Source organism: Balaenoptera physalus (genome assembly GCF_965194825.1).
Source record: "Balaenoptera physalus genome assembly, chromosome: X".
NCBI lineage: Eukaryota > Metazoa > Chordata > Mammalia > Artiodactyla > Balaenopteridae > Balaenoptera > Balaenoptera physalus.
Window position 1 is genome coordinate 34,512,784 of NC_138903.1, and position 24,554 is coordinate 34,537,337.

The 24,554-nt window shown below is 42.0% G+C and overlaps 1 protein-coding gene across 18 annotated transcripts in view; it reads left to right on the forward strand.

The window, feature by feature from the left end:
• The window catches only part of SYTL5 (synaptotagmin like 5), a 292,517-nt gene that overhangs the window by 186,978 nt on the left and 80,985 nt on the right, over window positions 1–24,554 (forward strand). For 11 of the 18 annotated variants that reach the window (XM_082446446.1, XM_082446445.1, XM_082446458.1 and 8 more), the window contains 7 exons: window positions 2,596–2,774; window positions 4,862–4,961; window positions 6,536–6,697; window positions 14,877–14,985; window positions 16,287–16,422; window positions 19,213–19,421; window positions 20,359–20,503. In XM_082446446.1, coding sequence (XP_082302572.1) covers window positions 2,596–2,774; window positions 4,862–4,961; window positions 6,536–6,697; window positions 14,877–14,985; window positions 16,287–16,422; window positions 19,213–19,421; window positions 20,359–20,501 — 1,038 coding nt within the window. In that variant the 3' untranslated portion in view covers window positions 20,502–20,503. The other 7 variants (XM_082446453.1, XM_082446442.1, XM_082446449.1 and 4 more) reach the window with 1 other exon arrangement.

Here is a 24,554-nt window from a genome sequence, read left to right on the forward strand (position 1 = left end):
AGCAGTGTTGCATCACCTGGGAGAGACTGGAAAACGCTGTCAGCTCACAGAGCCCCTAGTGTCTCAGTGATAATTTCATAGCACTCCTAGGCCAAAAGTAATACCTGACTAGCCCATTTATTACGTAGTTAGCTTGAAAAACAAATTTAATAAGCACTGGGATCCTAACAACTTAGTAGCCATTTGAAAAAATAATATACATAACTTGAAAGAAAAATAATATTTTTATTCCAGTCTTGAATAGCCCCTGATGGGATGTGCGTGCCTGATGGGCACTACATGACTTGTCAGATCTTGGAATCTGATTGGGCAACATCATTTTCATTTCCTGTTCCCCGTTGATTTTTGTGCAATACTTGCTTTTTGTCATAGCAACTGCCCAAAACTCAGCTTCACGTAGATAGGACTTCATTGAAAAGAATAAGGTGGAATTTAATGTTAATACTGTGAACCACTGTTCGTAGTTTGCCTGGTGTCTGGTAGTTGTCGCTGTGTTTCCCTTGAAATTTTAAAATATCCTGCTTTGCCTCTGTGAGTTGGCTCTGCCGCTTTGGGATGCCGAGACACACAGTTTGGGAACTGTGGACCTAGGAGTATGTTAGAAAAGCAGAATCTCAGACCCCCCTGGGACTGAATAGATCAGAATCGTCATTTTAATGAGATCCCCAGGTGACCTATATGCAATTAAAAATATATATATTTATTCATTTTGGCTGCACCAGGTCTTAGTTGCGGCAAGTGGGATCTTTAGCTGCAGCACACGGACTCTTAGTTGCGGCATGCGTGCGGGATCTAGTTCCCCGACAAGGGATCGAACCCGGGCCCCCTGCATTGGGAGCGTGGAGTCTTACCCACTGGACCACCAAGGAAGTCCCAACCTATATGCAATTGAAGTTTGCAAAGCACTGCTCAAAGACACTTGCTATCATGAAAATTTTGATGTTTTGTTTTATGAATAAAAAAGATGAATTAGGTCACTCACTGGCTTTCTTTAAGTTTTAATTTCCACGTAATTATGGAACCCTTGGTTTGCTCTTGCCCTTGACTTAAGCTTGGAATAGATACTAGCCACATCACCCACTTCCTGTTTTTTGAGCAGTCTCTACTCTGAGCAGTTGGAGGAAGGTAATGACTTTTGTTTTATGTATAAACAAAAAAGTATAAAAAGTAGGAAGTCTAACCTCTCTTTGCACTCACTATAGTCGTTCCGAGTGGTTCACAGACAGGCTTTTGACACTCCTGGGTCACTCCTGAAAGCCTTCCAGGTGGCCTTTTGTGACAGTCGTGTTGCTAAGACACAGAGTTTGTGCTGCTGGTACTACAGGATAATTTTGTTACATTTAATTTAAAATATGTCTCTTGTTATTAGTGTGTCATCAGAAACTTCATTCATTCTGGTACATTTGGATAGAGTTTCTTTTTACAGTTTAATTTTATTTATTGGTTGGTGTGTTATTTTCTTCTTTAGTGTTCTGTTTTGTGGGTTGCTATTTTATAGATGTGTACAGAGCCATGGTCTTATTACTACCCACGTGGCTGTACAGCTGCTCAGGGGGAGCCCGGCAGCTATGGGCATATGACGTTCTCCTGGCATGCCCTTGTTAAAGATGCAGTTTTGTTACTGAACCAAACTTGGGTCTGCTCGCCTGGGCACAGTAAAGGCAATCTACTGACACCAGATTGTGGTGAAGGATAGTACAGTGTAGATTGTAAAAGCACCAATAGAAGGAGGGGACAGGTGGTTGGTGCTCTATAAACCCCCGAACTCCCCAAGGGGTTTCAGCAAAGCATTTTTAAAGGCCAGGTGAGGGACGGGGGTTGCAGGGTATGTGATCAGCTTGTGCACAGTTTTCTGACTGGTTGATGGTGTTCAGTCTTTAGGCTCCAGAAGGTCTGGGGGCTACGTGTTCGTGGTCATCAAGTAGTTAATTTCTTCCAATTTGGTGGGAGTTTTAGCATCTGTAAAACAACTCAGGAAGTGTGCATCTGATACTATTATCTGGGTGCTTCAGAGAAGAGCTATAGCAGAGGATATGGGGGCGGGTCTGTCCTGGGAAGGCCCCATAGGGTCCTGCTCTGTTAGAGTTCCGGCTTCCCAGAGACTGATGGGATACTCTAGGTAGATGTCAGAGAGAGAAGCTTGTGGCTTATGCTAGCACAGAAATATGAAATGAGTTTTTCTTTGTCCTGATCAATGCATTCTAGACCTTGAAGTAGATTGACCTTGAGTCTACCAGTGAGAAAGGAGAATGCTACAGGGATGAGGAAAAGAGATATGATGGGAAATGCCTCAATGACCCTGTATTCATTAGAAGCAGTGAATAAACACAGGGTATTCACTAACCCAAAAAGACAATGCTTCTCCTGCCAGCAGGTTTCCTGACTTCCTTACTAATGGTCCTAGTTCTTGTCCTTTCTCAGGCTTGGATTCTATACAATACCAGAAAAACAAGCGATTTTTGCTTTCTTCCTTTCACCCTAAACTTCCCTGCTCGTTATAGACAATGGGAATTGTAATTGAATGAAGGGAGGTAACTTCTGTGAAGAGATCACTAGCATAACACTAGATGCCTCTTTTCATCTTGTTCATTCCAGACCAGCCTGAACAGCATGATGAGTGTTTACAGTGAAACAGGAGACTATGGCAACGTGAAGGTCAGTGGGGAAATCCTTCTCCACATCAGCTACTGCTACAAAACTGGCGGGCTCTACATTTTTGTCAAGAATTGCAGAAATCTGGCCATAGGAGATGAAAAGAAACAGAGGACAGATGCGTAAGCATATACCGTATTCCTTAGACTATTTGGTCACTGCATATGTGAGTATGTGTGTTTGTCAGCATGTGTGTTTCTTTTTCAGAAGCGTCTTAGCATTCCTCTAGATTCAGAAGGTTGATCGTCACTTTCTTCCTGTGCCAAACTTCTAAATATTCTTTGATGTGCATGTATAATGGTTGTGTTTGTGGTTACCTGATTTTTACTTTTTTATTTTATTTTATTTTATTTTATTTCTATTCTATTTTATTCTGTTTTATTTTATTTTATTCTATTCTATTTTATTTTATTCTGTTTTATTTTATTGTATTGTATTCTATTCTATTCTATTTTATTTTATTCTATTGTATTCTATTCTATTCTATTTTATGGCTGCACTGCACAGCTTGTGGGATCTCAGTTCCCCGACCTGGGATTGAACCCGGGCCACGGCAGTGAAAGCACCAAGTCCTAACCACTAGACTACCAGGGAACGCCCAGATTTTTAAAAAGCTATTACTCAACGTGATTCAGGACTGACAGATTTATAGTTCACACAGAGGCAGCTCTTTGAGATAGAAGGCTAACACATTGGCACACCCCAGAATGTATAAGAGCATCCTGTTAATTTTTGTTCTGGGAAACCCTCCAGAGAAAATTACCAAGCTGTTCACCCAATTGAACAACTTGAGAGGGCAATTATGCAGCTCTCAGGATTTCAGGGATGAGCCCAGGAGGGCAGGGATGGCGATAGCACATTGGAAAGAAGTTAGATACAAAGATATGTCATGCCTTCCCAGGACCACTGCCAGGTTTGATGATTCACTAGGAGGACTCACAGGTCTCCACACGTAGTCATAATCAGCAAAGGGAAAAGGCATATGTGGCAAAGTTCTAAAGAATCCAGGCTTAAGCTTCCAAGTATCCTTTCCCAGTGGAGTCACATGGGATGCGCTTAAGGTGCTTAAGTCCTCCAGCAACGAATTGTGACAACACATGTGAAGTGCTGTCTACCAGGGCAGCTCATTGAGAGACTCAACTGGGCGTATAACAAATTCCCAGTCTCCCAGAAGGAAAGCAGGGGTTCAGCAGAAGCCATATTATTTCCACAAATATTTTAGTCACAGTGAGCCACTTATATCTGTTCTGGGAATGATGAGAATCCTCCTGAAATCCAGGTTCCCACATGCCAGCCAAGAGCCGAACTTATAAGCAGGCATTTCTAAGGAGAGCAGTCTCAGACCTGCTGTTTACCTTTTTTCTACCTAAAAGGTGACCTAGGTTCAGTAAACAACTCAACAAAGCTGTTTCCAAATTAGACAAACAGATGGATTCTGTGTACAGATTGGTCCACTTACCTCCTCAGCTAAATATCAGAGAGCTTCAGGACCAATATCATCATTTAGACTAGCATGGAAAGGGATCATCTAAAGCCCATCCTGAAAGATGTGCTTCAGGACTCTGGTAGCATCTTTTACGTTTCAATCTTGTACATTTCTGAGTCTGCCATGATGCTTCGCTCCAAGAGGCTCCTGGGACAGCTCAAGGCAAAGTATTGGGTAGAATTGCTATTGTGATTTCAGGTTGTTATTTTTCATTTCCTCTTTTCACCATTTTTCTTCATCCATCCATGGCCATTGACTCCGCTCATCAGAAGTCCTGACATCTGAGTGGAGAGGAAAATAACCCCATATTTTGTGAGACCATTGATCATAATAATAGATTACATTTATTGAGTAGTATAATATGTCAGCTTCTTGTATGTCTCAGCTAATTTTATCTTCACAATGCCATAAGTAAGCTCTTGAGTTCACCAAAACCAGTGAGGCCTGGAGTGATTCAAACTCAGCTGGCTTGACTCCAGAGCCCACACCCTTTACCACTAGACTTTACTGCTTCTCTCTTATTGAAGGTCCAGAGTTATATTTCAAGGTGTCCTGTTATGTAGACAACATTCCCTTTGGTTCTGTCTCTTATACTCACTAGCCTATTCCCTTTGCCTCTTTTATTCACTGATGTCCCCGAGCATTTCTTGGAAAGTAGATGTTTCCCAAGAATTATTTTCCTTTTTTTTTTTTTTTTTTTTTTTTTTTTTTTACCATCTACAGTTATGTCAAGTCATACCTTCTTCCTGACAAGTCTAGAAATAATAAGCGCAAGACCAAAATCAGAACAGGCACCAATCCAGAATTCAATGAAACACTAAAGGTAAATAAATATTCTCTCATGGTAACTTTAGTGATACAGTTTACAACCTCATTGAAACTACAGAGGATTTGCATGTCAAGGCTTATATGTATTTTAGAAAAGTAGAATTTGAATCAATTAGTGTGATACCCTTGGCTTTCTGTTTCTGGAAAAGAAAAAATGTAAACCACTCTTACTCTGTGTTTTTCTCTGTTGGTCCTGAAATTGCACCTTAAGTAGAGACGATCCAGGAAAATTACATCTGACCTGATACATCTTGTCAAAAAGTACGTTTCACTCTTGGGAAAACTGTGTTTTTTCTAGTTTCCCCTAAAAGAAGTTTGTCACAGTTTTGACAGTAACTTAGCAAGTCTGTACCCACTCATTGTTCTGCTAACACAGCGTGAAGATGTGCTGTTTCTTGTAAGGGTTTTGGAATTTGGCTAAATTTAAACATGTGGTTAATGAACAGTGGAGATGCAGGGCTGGATTCCAGAACTCTCAGAGACAGTGGCCTAGATAAGATATAACCCAGACCCCAATTCTAGAGAAATTACTTTTCCCTATAGGCTTCCATGTAACCTCTTCTCTCACCCTGGACCAATCTAGCCTGGTAAGAAAGATCCAGGGAGATGGGGATGTAGATGTTACTTGTGCCCAGAATGATGGAGTCAGAATCCACCATAGGAGGCAGTTGGTGAGTTGGGGGCATGTGTCAGCGGGGTCATATGTGAAAGCAGGAACCAATATCAAAACAGATCAAAGTGAAGATGAATGAATAGAGGCAGAGGGTGAATCCAGCAGCCATGACAAGATAGCAAAGATGAGCCCAAGCAGAAGAGAGAAACAGAGTGACATGGCAGATCCAGGAAGCAGGGAGCCAAGGTTAATCATGCCAGGAACAGCAAGGATGGGTGTAGACGCAAATCCAAGATCAGGAGTCAGTCAGTCTGAAGCGTGTCCCAGGTGGTCATTTGCTTAGGATAATCAGGAGGTTTTGAGGGTGTATGGGCTTGTGGCCCTGGATAATGTTCTGCTGGAAAAGGCAAAACCATGCCAGCACTATTTCCTTTCTGCTCAACCTACGTATATATCGATTGACCTCTGCACTTAGGCTGACCTTTATGAAGTTTGGCATTTGCAAGTTTCTCACTGTCAGTACTATCCTGGATTTGGGGCTTCTTGTTATAAATAAAATAAGACAGAGAAATTAGAGAATTGATATATTAAACATTGTGCTTACAAAGTAGTTGTTGACAAAATAATTAGGCAAATGAAAAGCAGGTAAAACTGAAAAGGGGACAAGCTTCATCACCTGACACTTTTTACGCAATATCTGAAGTTTATCGACTCCCCCCCCCCAAATAGTCTGTTGATATATGGTTCAGTGCTAAGTCTCACACAAAATGATTTTATGGGATAGAACCTCAGTTGTAGCAGAAACAAAGAAAAATGAAGATTTTTTCTCTTGGGTTTGTTTTGTTCATATTACTAATGTATTTGATCTGAAAGCTGGTGGTAGTAAATTTCAACCTGTCCTAGAAGTGGGCAGAGCCCTCCTTATGAAGTGTGATGTTGTAAATCTGATCTTGCAGTATACCATCAGCCACAGCCAGCTGGAAACGAGAACTCTGCAGCTCTCAGTCTGGCATTACGATCGATTTGGACGGAACAGCTTCCTTGGGGAGGTGGAGATTCCTTTTGACTCATGGAACTTTGAAAATCCAAGTGATGAGTGGTTTGTGCTTCAGCCCAAGGTAGGAAATGCTTCCAGATGTGAGTCAAACAGTTATACAAGTAATGAGCAAAATTGCCGTCACAGGCCTGAAGAATCTGAAGACTTCCAGTTGTCAAGTGATAATCTGAAAAGGTTAGTGCAGCTCATTTTGGAATGATATAATAAATGTAAATCCATTCTTTTGGAAATCCTTCTTCTTCGATACAGACTGTCTGTAAAATGCAAGCCACATAATCATATATCTTATTAATTTGACCTACTAAGAATGTAGTCATCATTCGAAGGTTGCCATGGATAAACAAAAGAATACATTATATGATCCTATTAGAAAGAGAAAGCGTTCATTTTCACATAGACGAAAACAGCTCCATAGCGCACGATCAGTCTCAGAACATTCTCTCTCTTCTTCATTCTCCACAATTCAGACATGCGCAGGAGTGCTCTGGCCTTGGCTCACATGAGGAAGTGACCAGTAGCTAAAGTATCTGGTTTCCTACATTCCTACTTTTGAGATTCAGAACCCAGGTCTTGAGTTATAGTCAGAAAAAGAAATCTCAAAGCTGGTTCTAGAAATTAAATGCTACTATAGTATGTTCTAAACTAAACCAACAGTACCTGAGATTCACTCTATGCAATTGGTATCTCTACGTTTACAGTAATTTTTGAAGTCAAAAGTGAGGTGGAAAAAAGGTCACATTTACGTAACCAACGATTGTTCTTTATAGAGAGAAGGGCAAAAAGAACATGATGGTAAAGATAGTGGATGCAGATCAGACCTCCTGGGTTCATTCCTGGCTTCACGTCTCTGTGTAACCTTGGGCAAGTTACTTAACTTCCCAGGCCTTGGTATTCTCACTGGTGATAAAAGAATTGGACATCAGTTTTAGGGATGCAGTGAGGCTTGAAGAAGCCTGCTATGTGATGCTTGCAGTATTGTGTCAGGCACGCTGTAAACGTCTCACGAAATGCTAGGTAGTATTTATGTTACATTGGAGTCCTTATATTGCAATGAACAGAAACCCCAGCTCATACTACTCAAAAAAATAAAAGGAAATTATGGGCCAGTGATTAGCAAGCATGGCTTGATCCAGATACTCAGATCTTAGCAAGGCCCTGGCGTCTCTTGGTCTCTCTTCTCTGTGTTGGCTTCACTTGCAGACTTCATGCAGTGTGGGCCTCCCTCACTAGCTCCAGGTCTCCTTCTCTTGGACATCACAAGAGCTGCAAACCTCTCATCCTTGCCTCACACTGTCCAGGAGAGGAGAGAGTTCCTCCTCCTCCAATAGCCCAACCAGTGCCCTGGCCCTGGTTCCTAATCCTCATTACATTATTTGCCCATCCTGAGCCAATCATTCTGGCTAGGGAGGTGAGATACATTGAGTGGCTTAAGACAATCAGAACATAACTCTGGTCTTGAAGGTGGTATTGCCCCAAAAGAAATCCTGGTACAGTAGTACTAAAAAAAAAAAAAAAAAAAATGGTGAGTGGATGCTAGACAGCAAAAAACAAACGTTGACCATCATCAGTAACAGCATCGTTCACATCTCATGGTTACAACCATCAGTGTCGGGTTAGCGTCTTTTATATAAGGAGACTGCGACTCAGAAGTTAAATACAATATTCTAGTGGATTTTATAAGGGTTGACCTCAAACTTGGTGTAAATAACTCGTGGAAAATCTTTAGGAGGTTTAATTGGGCTATGGGTAAAATGGCCAATGAAATAGAAATCCTCAAACAGAAAATAACCTCATTCCCATGACTAACATAAATGTGGTAGAGATAGGAAGTACAGTGTTAACAAGTCCATGATAGCATAACGTTGCTCAGACATTAAATATGAGAAATATTTGGTCGTTACAGTACTGAGTTTCTTGGAATTGAATGAAAAGCCTCAACATAAAGGGTAACAGTGAATCTGACTTAACAGTCTCCTATCACGTGCTTCCTTTTGTGTAATGGGTATCAAAGAATCATAGAACATGTCCAACATATCATATGATGCGTGACACTGATGAAGGACAAGTAACATGCAGATGCATGTCCATGAAGTTAATTTGTCTGTCAGAAATATAACATGAAAGCACATGTTATATGGGGGCTGGGCTCTTTCCAAAGAGCTGGGCTCTTTGGAAACCAGCTTGGAGGGCTTCCAGTCAGTTTCTTGGAAATGGTTGGAGAATTTGCACTGAGATGATATCAGAGCTCTCCCAGGCCTCTCCCAAGCATCCTCTGTGCTTAGGGGTCAACAACTTTCCATGGTAATCACCTTCACGTTGACACTGAGTGGTTTGACTTTCTCTCATAAGGGAGAAGCATCTCTCTGAGGCTGCTCAAGGTGGAAACATCCTGATGGTGTTTAATGTCAGTGGAACTCCTTTGGTCCTCTGCCAGAGGCTCTCTTTAGAAGTCTGTCCTCAGGCTATTGTAAATTTTTCCCACGTAGGCAGAGAGCCAGAAATTCCTGGGAGCTTATGTACCGCCTGCCACAAGGCAACCCTTAGCCAATAACTGATAGATGGGGGAGTTTGAAAGCTCAGTTCCATTACTGAGAGTGGGAAAAGCTCTGAGGCGTTACTTATACTCCAGAGCTCTCCTGCTGGATCTGGCTGTGCCTTTGCCTGGCTTCCTCCTCTTCCCCAACCTATTTCCCCAACCCCTTCACTGGCCTGTCCTGGGAGCACTTTCTTAATAAGTCACTTGCGTAAGAATGCTCACCTCAGGGTCGGCTTCTGGGGAACGCAACTTAAATTGGTGTCTCTAACCCATGTCATCTTTTTCCACCAAGCTCCCTCTGACACATACAGAGGAAAGGCTGCAGATTATTCAGACTTGCTTAGATACCATGCCTTCCAAAACCAGGGAGGCAGGATACCAAAAAATGCTCTGTACACCGCCTCCTGCTTCCTGCTTCGTGAGTGGCTCATCCTTGGGCTGAGCTGGGCTCCCTGTGGTTGATTACCAGCCGACTCCGAGAAGTGTCATTTCGTTCTCCGTCTGCCTCTCAGTCATTTCAATGCAGTAGTCACTTCATCAGCTGCAGCTATAGCATGAGCAGCCTTGGAGACTTGATGCTTCTTATAGATTATCCAGCTGAGGAGCTGAAGTGTGAGCTACAGGGACCAATTTCCTTAATAATAATAGAGGATCGGAATTAATAGTCCTTAAACATTCAGAAATACTGACATCCTTTGGCAGTGGGAAGACTGGAAAGACACAGTGCCTTATTGCTTATCGACTCTGTGTTGGTGAAAAGTCCCTGGACACCTTCCTTTGTTTTTGCTAGATCTTACAACCCATATGGAGGCCGATGCAGACGGAGAAAGAATTCAAGATGCCAGATGTACTTACTATAAAGTAGTTTCACAGTATAACTCCCATTTTACTGCATGACGTGGGACTGTTTATTAGCTATAACTCGTTTTCTTACCGGAAGGCACGTTAGGTAGTTAGACAAGAAGAGTTTGTCAGTATAAATTGCCTTTCATGTGTTCCCAGAAGGTGCGATTATAAAAAGGACCTTTGAAAGTCAACAGCAAGCCTAAGTGGATTTCCAAGGAAATCTTCGCCATCCCACCTTCAGGCAGAGTCAGTGTAATATAAGGTCCCGTGAAATGATTGCCTAGCTAAAGGGCTCTCTCTTTATGTGGCAGTTTGGGCAGACTTGTGTCCATGATATATGACCCTACCTTAGACCTGTAAGTGTCTGAGTGGAAACTCTGCTTCCTACTCTGGTGGAAAGTGGATCTCTCTCTCTTCAAAAAGCCTTCTGGAGCAGAGGGCGATGTCAGTGGTTTACCTATATCCCCATTTTCATGCGTACATGGCTCCCCATGGCTGTCCCTTCTGCCAGCCAACACCTACCAATCTTTGTAGGAGAGGCGCCCTCAGGCTGCTGGAGTGGGCTTGGAATGTGGGCATGGAAAGCCAGAATAGCCTAGGTATTTAAGGCTTCTGGGGCTTGAGGGCAGAGCCCTTGATCAATAACTGAGGGGTGAAGGAGTGTAAATTCTCTCACTCCCTTGCCTCTGAGGACAGCTCTGAGGTGTGACCTGTCTTATCCTCAGAGCTCCCCTGTGGGACTGAGCAAAAGTTACTCTCCATGAAACTTTGCCTGATATCACAACCTTGGGAAACCTCTCTTCACTTTGTGGTCCCACTACCCTACTACCCACCCTCATAAAACACGATAACAGGAATCCGTGTCTTCAGGTCTCCTCAGGACCCCAGAGTAGACAGCTTGTTTGCGTCTTCCTTGCTGCTGCTTCTCTGCACACACACCTCTGATCACATCTGACTCCCTACCCGTCCTTAGAACACATTCTACACAAACCCCACTGTATTCTGCTCATCCTGCTTTCTTAACCCAGGCTAATCATCTCCCCCCACCCCCCTTCATATGTCGTCATCTCTCCCATCCTTTAAGGACCAGACACGGGCCCCCTCTTCACCCCATTCTGGATTACTCTCTTCCCGCAGTAGTTTCTTTGTACTTGTACTGGGAGCAACTGTCATCATTTGTCTGCCATTGAGCTTGCTGTGTGGTAGAAGCCCTCTTCTCCCAGCAACCAGGACCAATAATAGTAGGTCAGTTCATGGACTAAGTCACAGAAGTCAAACACTTACCCAGTCCCCCAGTGCATTTCTTAATCATGTATTTTAACTTAAAACAAATACATGTGCATTCATTTTCAGGTCTTCTAATATAGGGGCACTTTGTTTTGTTTGAGTATGGTTTCAGTGATTGAAATTCTGCCATATCCTCCTGGCAGAAATTCTGACCCTAACGTATCCTAATCAACAGTTTCTAGTTTGAGTTTCTCTAAAGTGGAAACAAAAACTTAAGAGTACTTTCAGAAGTCAACCAAGTGCAAAACCTTTCTAAATATTCATGATCTTTTTCCTAATCTTTTACAGCTTGGAGCCCAAATATAATCCAATAGCAAATTTATTTTCAAATCTTTAGTTCTGATAAGTCGGTCAACCTAATTTTTCTAGTAGCAGCTGTCTTTTCGGACTCTTCAATTTGTGACATTCAGTTATATAATTACAGCCACAAATATGCCTGGCATAAAGAGCTTCGGGGACTAATGCAGCTGACTTGATGAGCATGAACTTCAGCTGATGGGAGCAGGCACGCACGGTCTTTGTAGAGGATCCTGTTCTTCACCGGGAATGGAGAGCATTCGGGCAGATGAATAGAGCGTCTATTGAATATATATATCTCCTGGATAGAATGAAAATTCATTGAAAGCCGGGTCTCTCTCCGTGTCCCCGTAGCCCTTAGCAAAATGCCTTAAAATCATTACTAGAAGAAGCCATTCCATATGTGTTGGTAGAATTGAATAAATTGAATTGAGTTGAATTCTGCAACCTTTTTCTGAGTAGGAGTTGGTTGAATAATGTAAAATGGTAGAATGCCAGGACAGGATGTTGCCTTGGAACTTCCTTGCAAGTGTACCAAAAATACCCCCAAGATATTAGCTCTGTGCAGACTGTAAGATGACTCCCTCCTTTGGATTTCTGTTGTGTGTGATTATAATGCTGTAAGACTTGACCTTTATTATTTTCCACTCCCACAAGATTTAAGGACTGTGTTTATACCAAGTCACCAGTATATTTGAATTTCAGCTAGAAAGTAATGCAACATTAATAAATCCCAATAGTGCATGTTTTGATCTCTACAGATATACTACACATTAGTATGTGACACCTGCACATATAATTTTTCCTGCCAATATATTTTCCTACCCAAAGATCTCAGCTGAAAGCAAACAGAGCTTGCACTGGTTAACTGTTGTTGTATAGAAAACTACCTTAAATCTTAGTGGCTTAAAACAACAATTTATTACTATTGTTCTTGATTCCGTGGGGTGACTGGGCTCAGCTAGGTGGTTCTTATTTAAGGTCTCTCATACGGTTGAGGCTATAGATGGTAGACTGAGGCTAAAGTCATCTGAGGGCTTGACTGGGCTGGTTGTTCCAGTTGGCTGTCTCATACTTGATGTTGGCTGCCAGCTAGGTAGGAACTCAGCTAGGCCTGCCAACTAGAGCACCGACGTGTGGCTTCTCCATGTGGCTTGGACCTCACGTCATGGGTTCCCAGAGGGAGAATCCCAAGAATATTCATTCCAAGAGAAGAAGTAGAAGCTGTTCCTTTTAAGGCCAGGGCCCAGAAACTGGCACATGATCACTTCTGCCACATTCTACTAGTCAGAGCAATCACAGAGCCCACTCAGATCCAGAGAGGACAAATACCTCACATCTCATTAGCCATAGTACCAAAAAAGCAGTTGATCTCTTTTATCTGTCATAATATCCATTATAATTTTCCATCTGTGACTTTCACGTAAACTAAAATTTACTGAAACCATCAAAACAATTAGAAAAGTCCTCTTACAAGGCACTCAATTTAAAATAATTAAATATTAGATGGATAGTCTCTTTAACCATCTAATCTCATTTGTGCCCCTGGCAAGATAGCTGAATAAAATACTTCAAATGACTTCCCCACCTTTACTAATAAGTTTTACCACCACCAAGAGGAAAGAAAGTAAAGCAAGGATTCCTTTTGTAATGGTATCAGTCTTTTTCGCTGAGGCTTGAACAGCCTTGGGCTTTCTTTTGGGTTTGGGGGTTTCTGAATTCTTTCAGTCTGCCCCCTCTCAGAAGAGAGCAGTTCTCAGCCCTGGACTCATTGCTCAGCAGTCAAGTTCCTGCAGGAAAAGTCTGAGGAAAGTACACTACTTTTCTTACCCTATTTATGAAAAATCAAAGTTCCGTTGACTCAATGGCAAACGGGAGACCTACAGAACAGAGGCTGTGGATATGTGCTCACACTGCATTTTTAAATTTTAAATTTGATTTTGAGAAGACGGTAGATCCCCATGCTATCGTGAGAAATAATACAAAGAGATCCTATATACCCTTTACCCAGTTTCCCCCAATGGTCACATCTTACAAAGCTATAGTGCAATGCCACAACCAAGGTGGTGACATTGATACAATCCACTCATTTATACAGATTTCCTCAGTTTTCGTTTGTGTGTTTGTGTATTTATTTCTGTGCAGTTTTGTCACATGTGTAGCTTTGTATATTCACCACTACAGCCAAGATACAGAATAGGTCCATCCCCACAAGGATCCTTCCTGCTCTTTTATAACCACACCCACCTCCCCCCTGCCACCCCCATTCCTAACCCCTAACAACCATGACTCTGTTCTCCATATCTATTATTTTGTCATTTCAAGAATGTCATATAAATGGAATCGTATAGTATGTATCCTATTAAGCTGACTTTTTTTCACTCAGCATGATTCTCTAGAGATTCACCCAAGTTGTTGTGTGTATCAATAGTCATTCCTTTTTCTTGCTGAGTAGTACTCCGTGGTATGGCTGTACCACAGTTTATTTAACCAGTTATCTATTGAAGGACATCTAGGTTGTTTCCAGTTTTGTACTGTTACAAATAAAGATGATACAAATACGTATGTACAGATTTTTTTTCAGTGTGCACAGTCTTTTACTTCTCTGGGATAAATGCCCAAGAGTGCAAATTGCTAGGGTGTATGGTAGTTGTATGTTTAGTCTTTTGAGAAAATGCCAAACTGATTTCCAGAGTGGCTGAACCATTTTACAGTCCCACCAGCAATGTTGGAGTGAACCAGTTTTTCCGCATTGAGTTTTAATGATGTGAATTACCAGTATAGCTTTTCATAGTTGGTGGCTGGCAGCCCAATATGAATCAGACATTACTGCCTACTTGCCCCTTCTTGGATACTTAGGAAGGCCTTGAGACATCAAGGACAGACAGAAGTATCTTCTGGGGCTGTTTTCAGTGACATCTTTATTCCTGCCTCATACCCCAAATTATTTGGGTATGTTCAATGATGGGTCCAGTTCTCAATGCATCACAGGCACTCAGTGTCCATTGATTTACCGAATGTGTGTTATATGTCTCCTCTCAAATTCCTTTTACTTTAGCGTTAGATGTTATACTCAGATACCTTCATAGAGTTTTCCAGCCTCTCTTTTCTCATGCCTGAGGCATCTCTTGAACCAATAAGTGCCAACATAGTTGAATGGGAATAAATTGTCACATTTACGTTACCAAGTAAATATTGTACATTCAAATATGGGCTACAAAATTACAAACCAAGCATTCTCACTTTTTCTTTTCACCTGTCTCCTCTTGGCCAGGTGGAATTTGCTGCTGATATTGGCCTTCAGTACAAAGGAGAGCTGACAGTCATTTTACGTTACATACCCCCGGAGGAGAACCTGACACTTCCACTAGGACAGCTTCAAGGTAGAGAAAACAAATCAATGACTTTGATCGGGGACATTCCATTTCTAGAAGTGTGGAAATAGGGATCAGGGGTTGGTGGGCTCTGTTACTTTTACATTACACAGATGAAATGGAAAGGGTTAGGTGTCACTGTCGTTTAAGGAGAGTTGAAAAGTATATACTGTGTATGGGGAAGGATGTCAGATTCTTACAAGGAAAGGACAGAGTTCATACTTAGAGACCAACCTTAATGTTGAGATTTGTTTCCTGGAAGTCCAGGACATATAGAATCTTCCCCCTCTGCCGGGTAGAGTGGGGGGTAGGGGGAGATGGGGGATGGCCTGCTGAGAGGGGAGGTGTAGAAAGCTGCTGTCTGGATTTATGACATTCACAGCTGCTCAGGGCATCTTGAGAAAGAAATTAACCTGGAACACAGAATACAAAGGAAAAATCCAGATGGAGTCAACTTTTAAATCCCTTTTGCCCTTCTTCTTTCTTCAACTCCTACAGGCAGCTTCCTTTATCTTTCTTTTCCTATCACCCTTGTCGTTGTGACCCTGTGCAACTAAATGACTATCTCTCAGCCTCAGTTGCCTCACTTCTTAGGGATATTGCAAGAATTAAATAGGTTCATTCATACAAAGCACTTAGAACAGTGTTAAATAAAGGTGGTGGTGGAGGCGGTCGTTACTCATGTTGAGCGTATGTCATCAGAATAAAAATGTGATGTGGGAAGAGTTTCCTCTCACCCCCAAATGTAATTGTGTCTGAGCTATAGCCTTTAGAGCTGGCCCAGCATGGAGTTGACAATGTACGAGACTAAAATATCCAAGACGGGAGTTAGGAATTTTCTCTTTGGGGGTCTTGGCACATGTGTGTGGCTTTCATTGTAGCTGTTCCTCACAGAGAGCAGGGATGTGACCCAGGCAGCTCTCAGGGTCTTTTCTATTTTATCCCTTTATATGTTATAGGGGAGTATTTAATTTTTTAAAATTTATTTGCTCATTTTTTTCAACGAAAATGAAAGATATATCCAGAAGGAATGCAGTGGGGTAAAAAACATTTAAGTGATTACATGGAAAAGTATACAATAATGTAAAGATCTCATTCACTCTGCAAATGAAATAAATCTTTGTGGATTTTATTTGTAAATTTTGAAATGGAACCCATGATCTATCTCTCTTCCCTTCTTTTCTCTTTCTCTTCCCCTCCCCCCCATTCTCATTCTCTTTTTCTCTTTCATTCTCTCTCTTCCTCCCTCCTTCCCTCATTCTCTCTCTCTCTGGCTCTCTCTCTCTCTTTTTCTCTGATGGCTGATGCAGGAAAGAAGACCTTTAAACGAGGAAAGAAGAAGGACTCTCCTGTCATCTCTGGAGGAATCCTAGAAGTGTTCATCAAAGAGGCAAAGAATTTGACAGCGGTGAAATCAGGAGGCACTTCTGATAGCTTTGTGAAGGGGTAATTTTGTTTGAGCTCATTTTCGATGATACTTAATGGGAGATGAAAAGGTCTGTGATCCATGAGACAGGGGTGGCTGTGAGGCTTCTGTGTTGTTCTTCTTCTAAATGTGTGCTAGGAAAGAACTCCCCTTCAATGCTGGCGCTTACATTGAAAACAGTGCAAGAGAGATCTGCTTATTCTAGCTCTCAGCCTGCTTCTAGCATATTTCAGGATGTCCCGTGACTCTCGCCCTCAAGACTGGCAAATTTTCCTGTGAGATTCATTTCTCACAGCAGGAGAAAGTATGATTTTCTACATGTAATATACTTACGCTTTGTTATCATTTGGTACTGACTATATGCAACGTCAACAAAAATATTGGATCCTTGGTATTTTGCTCTCTTGGGGGAACTTGTAAAAAGTGGAGATGTTAGAGCATCGTCCCTAGAGATACCCACTGGAGAGTGCCTTGAGGAAACTCCAAGACTGCCTCTTGGGCATTTGTGCCCACTTCGTGGAGTCCGGGGCAGTTTCTTGAGGGAATGCAGCCCTTTTAATGGACATTCTTACCCATTCAAGGCAACCCAAACAACAAATCCCTCCTGATTTCTATTTGAGATTTTTTTCTCCTATAATTAGAAGAACTAGAACCAGCGGGATATTTTTCATTCATTGCAACAAACACGTACATGCACACGTGCCAAGCACTAAGTCCTGCAGTTCCAAAAATAAGACATGGTCCCTGGTCTCACAGAGCGCCACAAGATGCATAAGGTAAAACAAAGTCCCGTGATGCCAGCCGTGAGGTTAATTCTTTGAGTCAGATGACAGTATCATTCCTCTCCTCAGTCCTTCTTGGAAAAGTGTAATTTTCCCTACAAGGAAATGAGTCAAACCTTTATGCTCACACAGTCTAACTTTGGTAAGGGCGATAATAAGGAGAAGCAGATGTCTGGGGCTTCCCCACTGGTGAGTGTGTGTGCCTGAATCCTGGTCCATCTGTCCGTGACTCTTTCTCCCAGGAGGTTTAAGCACAGAAGAAATGCTCTCTGTGGATCCTGCCATTGAAATTTGCCTCCCCAGCCCTACCATCTAGTTCTGGCCTCTTCCTGCTCACTGGTGGGATAAGGGTATGGCTTCTCGCCCATGAACTCATTGTGGCCTTGCACGGATGACTTAACATCTTCTGGAATAGTTTTTACTTTATCATGTTGAACATTTATGAAGCAGAGATAATAAAGGACAGTATCTTTGTTTTATATATATATATATATATATATATATTTTTTTTTTTTTTTCCTTTTTAAAGGCCAGTAACTTTCTAGTAAATTCTCTCCCTGGTTACACTTAAACATTGAGCTGATTTTCAAGGGACCTCAGATTTTTTGAAAAAGAGCATGAGAGAGCAAGAATAGACCTTTGTGTAAAATTTAATATTATAAAATATATCAGTAAGTATTAGGTCTGTCCGTGAGCCAACATAACAGTGGCTTAAACAAGACAAAAGTTTTTTCTCTTGTATATAAACAAAGACTAAAGGTAAGGTATCCCATTGGCCAGAACTTAGTCACATGGCTATATGAGTTACAAGGGAGGCTGGGGAATGTAGTCTTTATTCTGGACAATCTTGTGCCTAACTTTAAAAAAATGAGGATTTTGGGGGGTTTTTTTGAGAAAAATAGCGAGAGAATGAATACTGGGAGGTAAGCAGTCTCTGTTTGGTACATGATATGAAATCTCAAGTGTCATAATGTATCTTCTTTATTGTGAGGTCATTTGTGGTATTTTTCATGTTTGATGTACTAATTTCATACCCATAAGTCTCCTTCCCTAAAGTCTGCTCCCTGACTCATCAGGTACTATGATCAAAAACAAAGTAGAGAAAGTGAGACAGGGAAGGGAGGGAAGTTGATAAAAATATGTTACTAGGCAGGTTACCACTGTGAGCAACTGGGCTCAGTTCCACTAAGGAAGCATCAAGGAAGTCTGTGGAATGTACCTTAGGATCGTCCCTTCAAGGGACAGGGAAGCTGGGAGACTCAGCCACCAATTTCTAAAACTCATTGGTTGAGGGTTGCTCCTGGGGACATTAAATTCCCAGTAATCCCAGGGTTTCCTGCACAGAAGCTGAATCAGCTCACAGAGCACCAAAGTCCTTAATTGGAGAAGCAAAGAGACACAGACGCTTGAAGTAGGAAGCTGTCCACATGGCAGGAAGTGCTCATCGTGGCTTCATGTCACCTCAGAGGTGGGCCAAAGGTGATAGGAGGCAGAACATTATTACATAGTGTCTCCCACAGGAGGTATTTTCATTTCAGGAGGAGGGAAGGACCAATACAGGATTAGAAAGGAGAGGACGGGGGACTTGTGCCTGGTGGCACAGTGGATAAGACTGTGCTCCCAATGCAGGGGTCCCGGGTTCCATCCCTGGTCAGGGAACTAGATCCCACACGCATGCCGCAACTAAGGAGCCCGCCTGCCGCAACTAAGGAGCCCACGTGCCACAACTAAGACCCAGTGCAACCAAATAAATAAATAAATAAATATTTTTTTAAAAAGAAAGGAGAGTGTGGGCATTTTACTATTGCCCCACTTAAAAGAAATAATAAACCATTCCACTAAATAAACCCAGATTTAAGCATATATGATGCTGGGAAAGAAAATCAAATAGACACACACAGATAAACACACACACACACACACACACACACAGACACGAGGAATTATGGGAAATTGACATGACTACGCAAGGGTGCCTTTTTCTGCTTTACTGTCTCACTGATGGCTTGATTGTGTTTTCTCCTGCAGCTACCTGCTCCCTGATGATAGCAAAGCCACCAAGCACAAAACTCTGGTAATAAAAAAGAGTGTTAACCCTCAGTGGAATCATACCTTCATGTTCACTGGCCTGCATCCCCAGGATTTAAAGAATGTTTGCCTAGAACTTACCGTCTGGGACAAGGAGGCCTTTTCCAGCAACATCTTTCTGGGAGGAGTTCGTTTGAATTCTGGAAGCGGTGAGGGACTTGGTAACCCTGAGATAGTCTGTGACTTGGCGTGGGGCAGGGGAGTGGTTCCTGCAGGTTTGATGTGTCCTAAGTGTATATGTAGTTTCCTCTTAGCCGACTCTCGAAATTTCCAGAGATGCTCCATTACTTTAGCCAAGGATTGGTTCATTGTTAAAATTACTACTATGTAACTTTGTATCCTTCAGCTAGAAGTTTGGGGTGTATAATGCTTATATTCAGTCCTTTCATAAAATACCATTTACACTTTAGTCTAAGTGAATTTCAAATAGTCTGGGAACTTTCTTGGGCCTTACTTCAGGATTTGCTCGGGAGAGGATCACCAAGACAGCACATGCTTCTGACCGGGGAGAGAAGGACTTCCAAGACCAACTTGACTTCAGCCTCTTCTCAGTTCTTTCCATGCTTGCAGCCATTACACTGCTTCAATCGAAAGGAAATCCATTTTTTCCCTAAAAAATAATGTCTCATGTTGTTCAAACAGGTCATGGAAACACACCACTGATTCCACAAGACACAACTGTAACAGGGCGAATTGGGGGTGGGGGGAATTACAGCAGCAGAGCACGTGTATAGATTAGGGAGAGCCAAGACTATCTCTGCCAGTAAAACAAAAACTCCCAGTTCAGCCTGTTCTTCTGTTGAGTTAACTCAGTCTAGATGAGCCAGCTTTCTACTTAAACTACCAAAGTGAGGAAGAAATGAGCCCCTAGGGCCATCCTGATTTGTTCCCCATCATCTAGGCAGAGGAGAGGAATGCAGGCTACAAAGGATGAAGTCCATGCTAACCCCACTCACTAGATGCGGTGAGAACAAGCCACTGAAGGGCTCTCTGGTCAGCAGGTCCCCCTCAGAGGTTGATCGGTGTCTTCCAGAAGATCAAAACATTCCATTTGTAAAGTGTAATGCTCCCCTTTCCCTTCTTTAGGTGTGAGCCATGGGCAGACCGTGGGTTGGATGGACTCTCAGGGGGAAGAGCAACGCCTCTGGCAGAAGATGACGGACAATCCTGGGACTCCGGTAGAGGGCGTACTCATGCTCCGTGCCAGCATGGGCAAGAGTAAGCTCTGAAGGTACCAGTTCTCCAAAATGAGGCCTCTTGGGGCGGTCTGGTTGTTATTTCCTACCAGTAGCAGGCTTGGGACCTGGAGTCTGCTTCCCTGCCATTTCTCACCGGAGGGTATTGGGACCTGAGAGGAGAGGTGTCAGTGTTATGAACACCTAGGGTCTTGCCAGGTGTCTGAAAAAGCATGTACCTGTCTATGTCCATGGGCCAGGGCTTTTTTGATTGGATGATAGAAAGTATACCACACTGTCGTGTCAACAAACAAATTGTGCAATGATTCATAGGCTTTATACCGTAGGGGAAATGGCACATGCTTACTTGAAGCTGCAGTTGAGATTGGGAGTTCCCAAACTTTTTCTAATTGTGAGTGACTTTAGGTTTTCTCAAGGTTTGAGGGAAAAGGGGGCCACTTGGAATGTAGACCACTTGAAGAGTAAGAAGAGGGGATAGTGGGAATCCCCATGATCCAAAGAAGGCATTGTGGGGATGGACGCTGGGGTAAGGGCGTGGCCCTCTTATTGTAGCCAACTTGTGGATTAACCGGGTAAGTTTTCAAGGTGAACTGAGGTTTTTCTGTGGTGACTATGTAAACGATACTCTAAATCGTCCCACTTTTGGGAGTGAAGAGAGCTAAATCATTACACCAGAACAACAGATGTAAACCAGGATTGACCTGGCAAAATTGGGATGTAGAGTCACCCTAATTATGACCTAGCTATTAGCTCTGTTGTAAACATTTATTTTATAAAATGTTCTAAGCTATTAACTAAGAGGGAATAAGAAGCAACGCATATTTTTGAGCCCCTACTTGGGTAGGAAGTCATATGGCCAAGCCCAAAATCAAGAGGCAGGGGAATGTACTCTACTCACATTGAAGCCATGGCAAGAGCGAGGATGCAGGAAGGAATGAAGGATTGTGGCCAGGAGTTCAATCTACCTGACCTTCTGTCACCTGGGATTCCAGAGACTTTAGCCACCAAACTTAGATATGAAGGGAGTTAAAGCTGAAAGGGACCTCAGACCTGGTTCCTCATTTTGAAGATTCCAAATCCGCAGCCCAGAAAGCAGAAATGACTTGCCCAAGATCATATAGAAGCTGTGAGTGTATCCAGACTTAAATCCAGGGTGTGACCCCTAGTCCAGTGTTCTTTGCACTGTGGCCTTTGGCGTGATCCTATGCTTATCGTGATGAACAAGAGGACATAGACCAAGGGAGGTGGAGCAGAGTGTGATTATTTGTGTATGAACGTACCTGACCCAATCTTCCTCTGGAATCATATTCTAGCCCCTCAGCTCATTTTTTCACTTGAATTCATGTATTGATAAAATCCTTAAAAGGATAGATACTGAATCTTACTAGTAGGAAAGCTAGAATCATCTTCAGGCTTATTCTAGCTAATTGTTCCATATTCTGAATTTCTTCTTGAATTTTGAAAACAGGTTTAAGAATATATTTAGCATTATTCTTAGAAAGGGGAATAAGCAATCCATATTCATTATTATTAAAAAAAACAGGCTCTCTAATTCTAGAAAATTGAAGTTATTAGTCTAGTGTAGCTTAGTGCATATGGTACATTTTTTAAAACTCACACCCGTCTCTCTATGTTGCCCTTCTTTTTTTTTTTTTTTAATTTTTATTTATGTATATTTATTTTTGGCTGTGTTGGGTCTTCGTTTCTGTGCGAGGGCTTTCTCTAGCTGCGGCAAGCGGGGGCCACTCTTCATCACGGTGCGCGGGCCTCTCACTGCTGTGACCTCTCTTGTTGCGGAGCACAGGCTCCAGACGCGCAGGCTCAGTAGTTGTGGCTCACGGGCCCAGTTGCTCTGTGGCATGTGGGATCCTCCCAGACCAGGGCTCGAACCCGTGTCCCCTGCATTGGCAGGCAGACTCCCAACCGCTGCGCCACCAGGGAAGCCCTATGTTGCCCTTCTTAAAAACAGAAAACAAAAAGTGTACGATCATCACTACTTTCTATATTGGAAATATAAATTGTCTTCAGATTTGATGTGACTGAGTATGTCTTCAGAGACATTTTTAGGGGAGGTGAGAGAGAGTGGCGATGGTGAAGCCTGGAGACATCTCTAAAGTAGACAAAATGAGGTAGATTTATTCACTAATAATAAAAGTGGCAAAATTAATCAATTCCAAAATTTATAACTTGAACTCAAGATGAGCATGAACTTTATGTATTCAGACCTTTGCCACGGTCAGAGCAATTCTGTGTCGTGACTTCATAAAATCCAACATCTAACTGGGTATTTCCATAATGCAAGACCCAGGTGTGCCGAAGTCCATCAGAAACCTGTTGGTGCGGCTCTTAAAAATAAAAGGTAAATTGATCTTTAGGTTACTCTTTTTTAAGTATAGTGTAGAAGTACAAAAAATATTTTTAATATAAGTGATACATGTGAATGGCATAAAACTCAAATAGTTCAAAATTGTGAAAAGTAAGTCCTACCCCTTCCTCTTCCATATCAGAATATATTGACAGCCTCATTCTTTTTTATGGCAACAGGGAATTACATTATGGGATATATTAAATTTAACTAGTCCTATCAAATGCCACATTAAATATGGTTAACTAAGCTATCTATGTTTGGTGGCTTTTCTAAGCAATCTTTTTTTCAAAAATAAACACTTTGAAATTCAAAATGAGATGTGTATATTGCACAGCAATTCTACTTTTGAGTATTTATCCTACAGAGATAGATACATATGAGAGAAATGAGTACATACAAGGGTATTGCTTGTAGAAGATTGGAAACAACCCAAAAGCCCTTCAATAGAGGCTTTTGGCAATATCATACATACCTAATTTTTCTGTTTCATTAATTGTTCCCTTTCCTTCTCTGTTAAAGATTGTTAACATTGGATACTTTGATGCCTGTTCTTTCTTTTCTCCTCACTTTGTCCATCCTCTCCGGCATTATCATGTATTGTATGCTCATGGCTTTATGATTATTTATATGCTTATAACTACAGATTCACATCCCCAACCCAGATCCTTCCTCTCAGCCCCAGATCCAACCACCTATATGATATCTCCACCAAGATAGCTCACGCTCTCGACATAATCAAAAATGAACTCTTTATTCTACCTTCTCTCTTACACCCATGTCTTTCTACTCCAGTACATCCTATCTCAGTACCTGGTACCATCATCCACCAGGTTATGCTAACTAGACACTGGATAGTGATCTTTTTTTTATTGACATATAGCTGACTTAACAATATTATGTTAGTTTCAGCTGTACAACATAGTAATTTGATATTTTTATACTACAGTTATTCTAAAATGTTGAGAATATCCCATGTGCTGTACATTACATTCTTGTAACTTATTTATTTGATACCTAGTGGTTTGTACCTCTTAATTCCCTTCATCTGTTTTGCCCCTCTCCCCTCTGGTAACCACTACTTTGTTCTCTGTATCTGTGAACCTGTTTCTGTTTTTTTTTTTTTTCAATTTAATTAATTAATTAATTAATTAATTTTTGGCTGCGTTGGGTCTTTGTTGCTGCGCGTGGGCTTTCTCTAGTTGTGGCGAGCGGGGGCTACTCTTCATTGCAGTGCGTGGGCTTCTCATTGCGGTGGCTTCTCCTTGTGGAGCACAGGCTCTAGGCATGCGGGCTTCAGTAGTTGTGGCACGTGGGCTCAGTAGTTGTGGCTTGTGGGCTCTAGAGCGCAGGCTCAGTAGTTGTGGCACACAGGCTTAGTTGCTCCATGGCATGTGGGATCTTCCCGGACCAGGGCTCGAACCCATGTCCCCTGCATTGGCAGGTGGATTCTTAACCACTGCACCAGGGAAGTCCCCTGTTTCTGTTTTATTTGTTCATTCGTTTTATTTTTCAGATCCCACATATAAGTGAAAACACAGTATTTGTCTTTCTCTGACTTATTTCACTAAGCATAGTGCCCTCCAAGTCCATCCATGTTGCTGCAAATGGCAAAATTTTGTTCTTTTTTATGGCTGAGTAATATTCCATTGTATATATCTACCACAGCTTCTTTATCCATTCATCTGTTGATGGGCACTTAGGTTGCTTTCACACCTTGG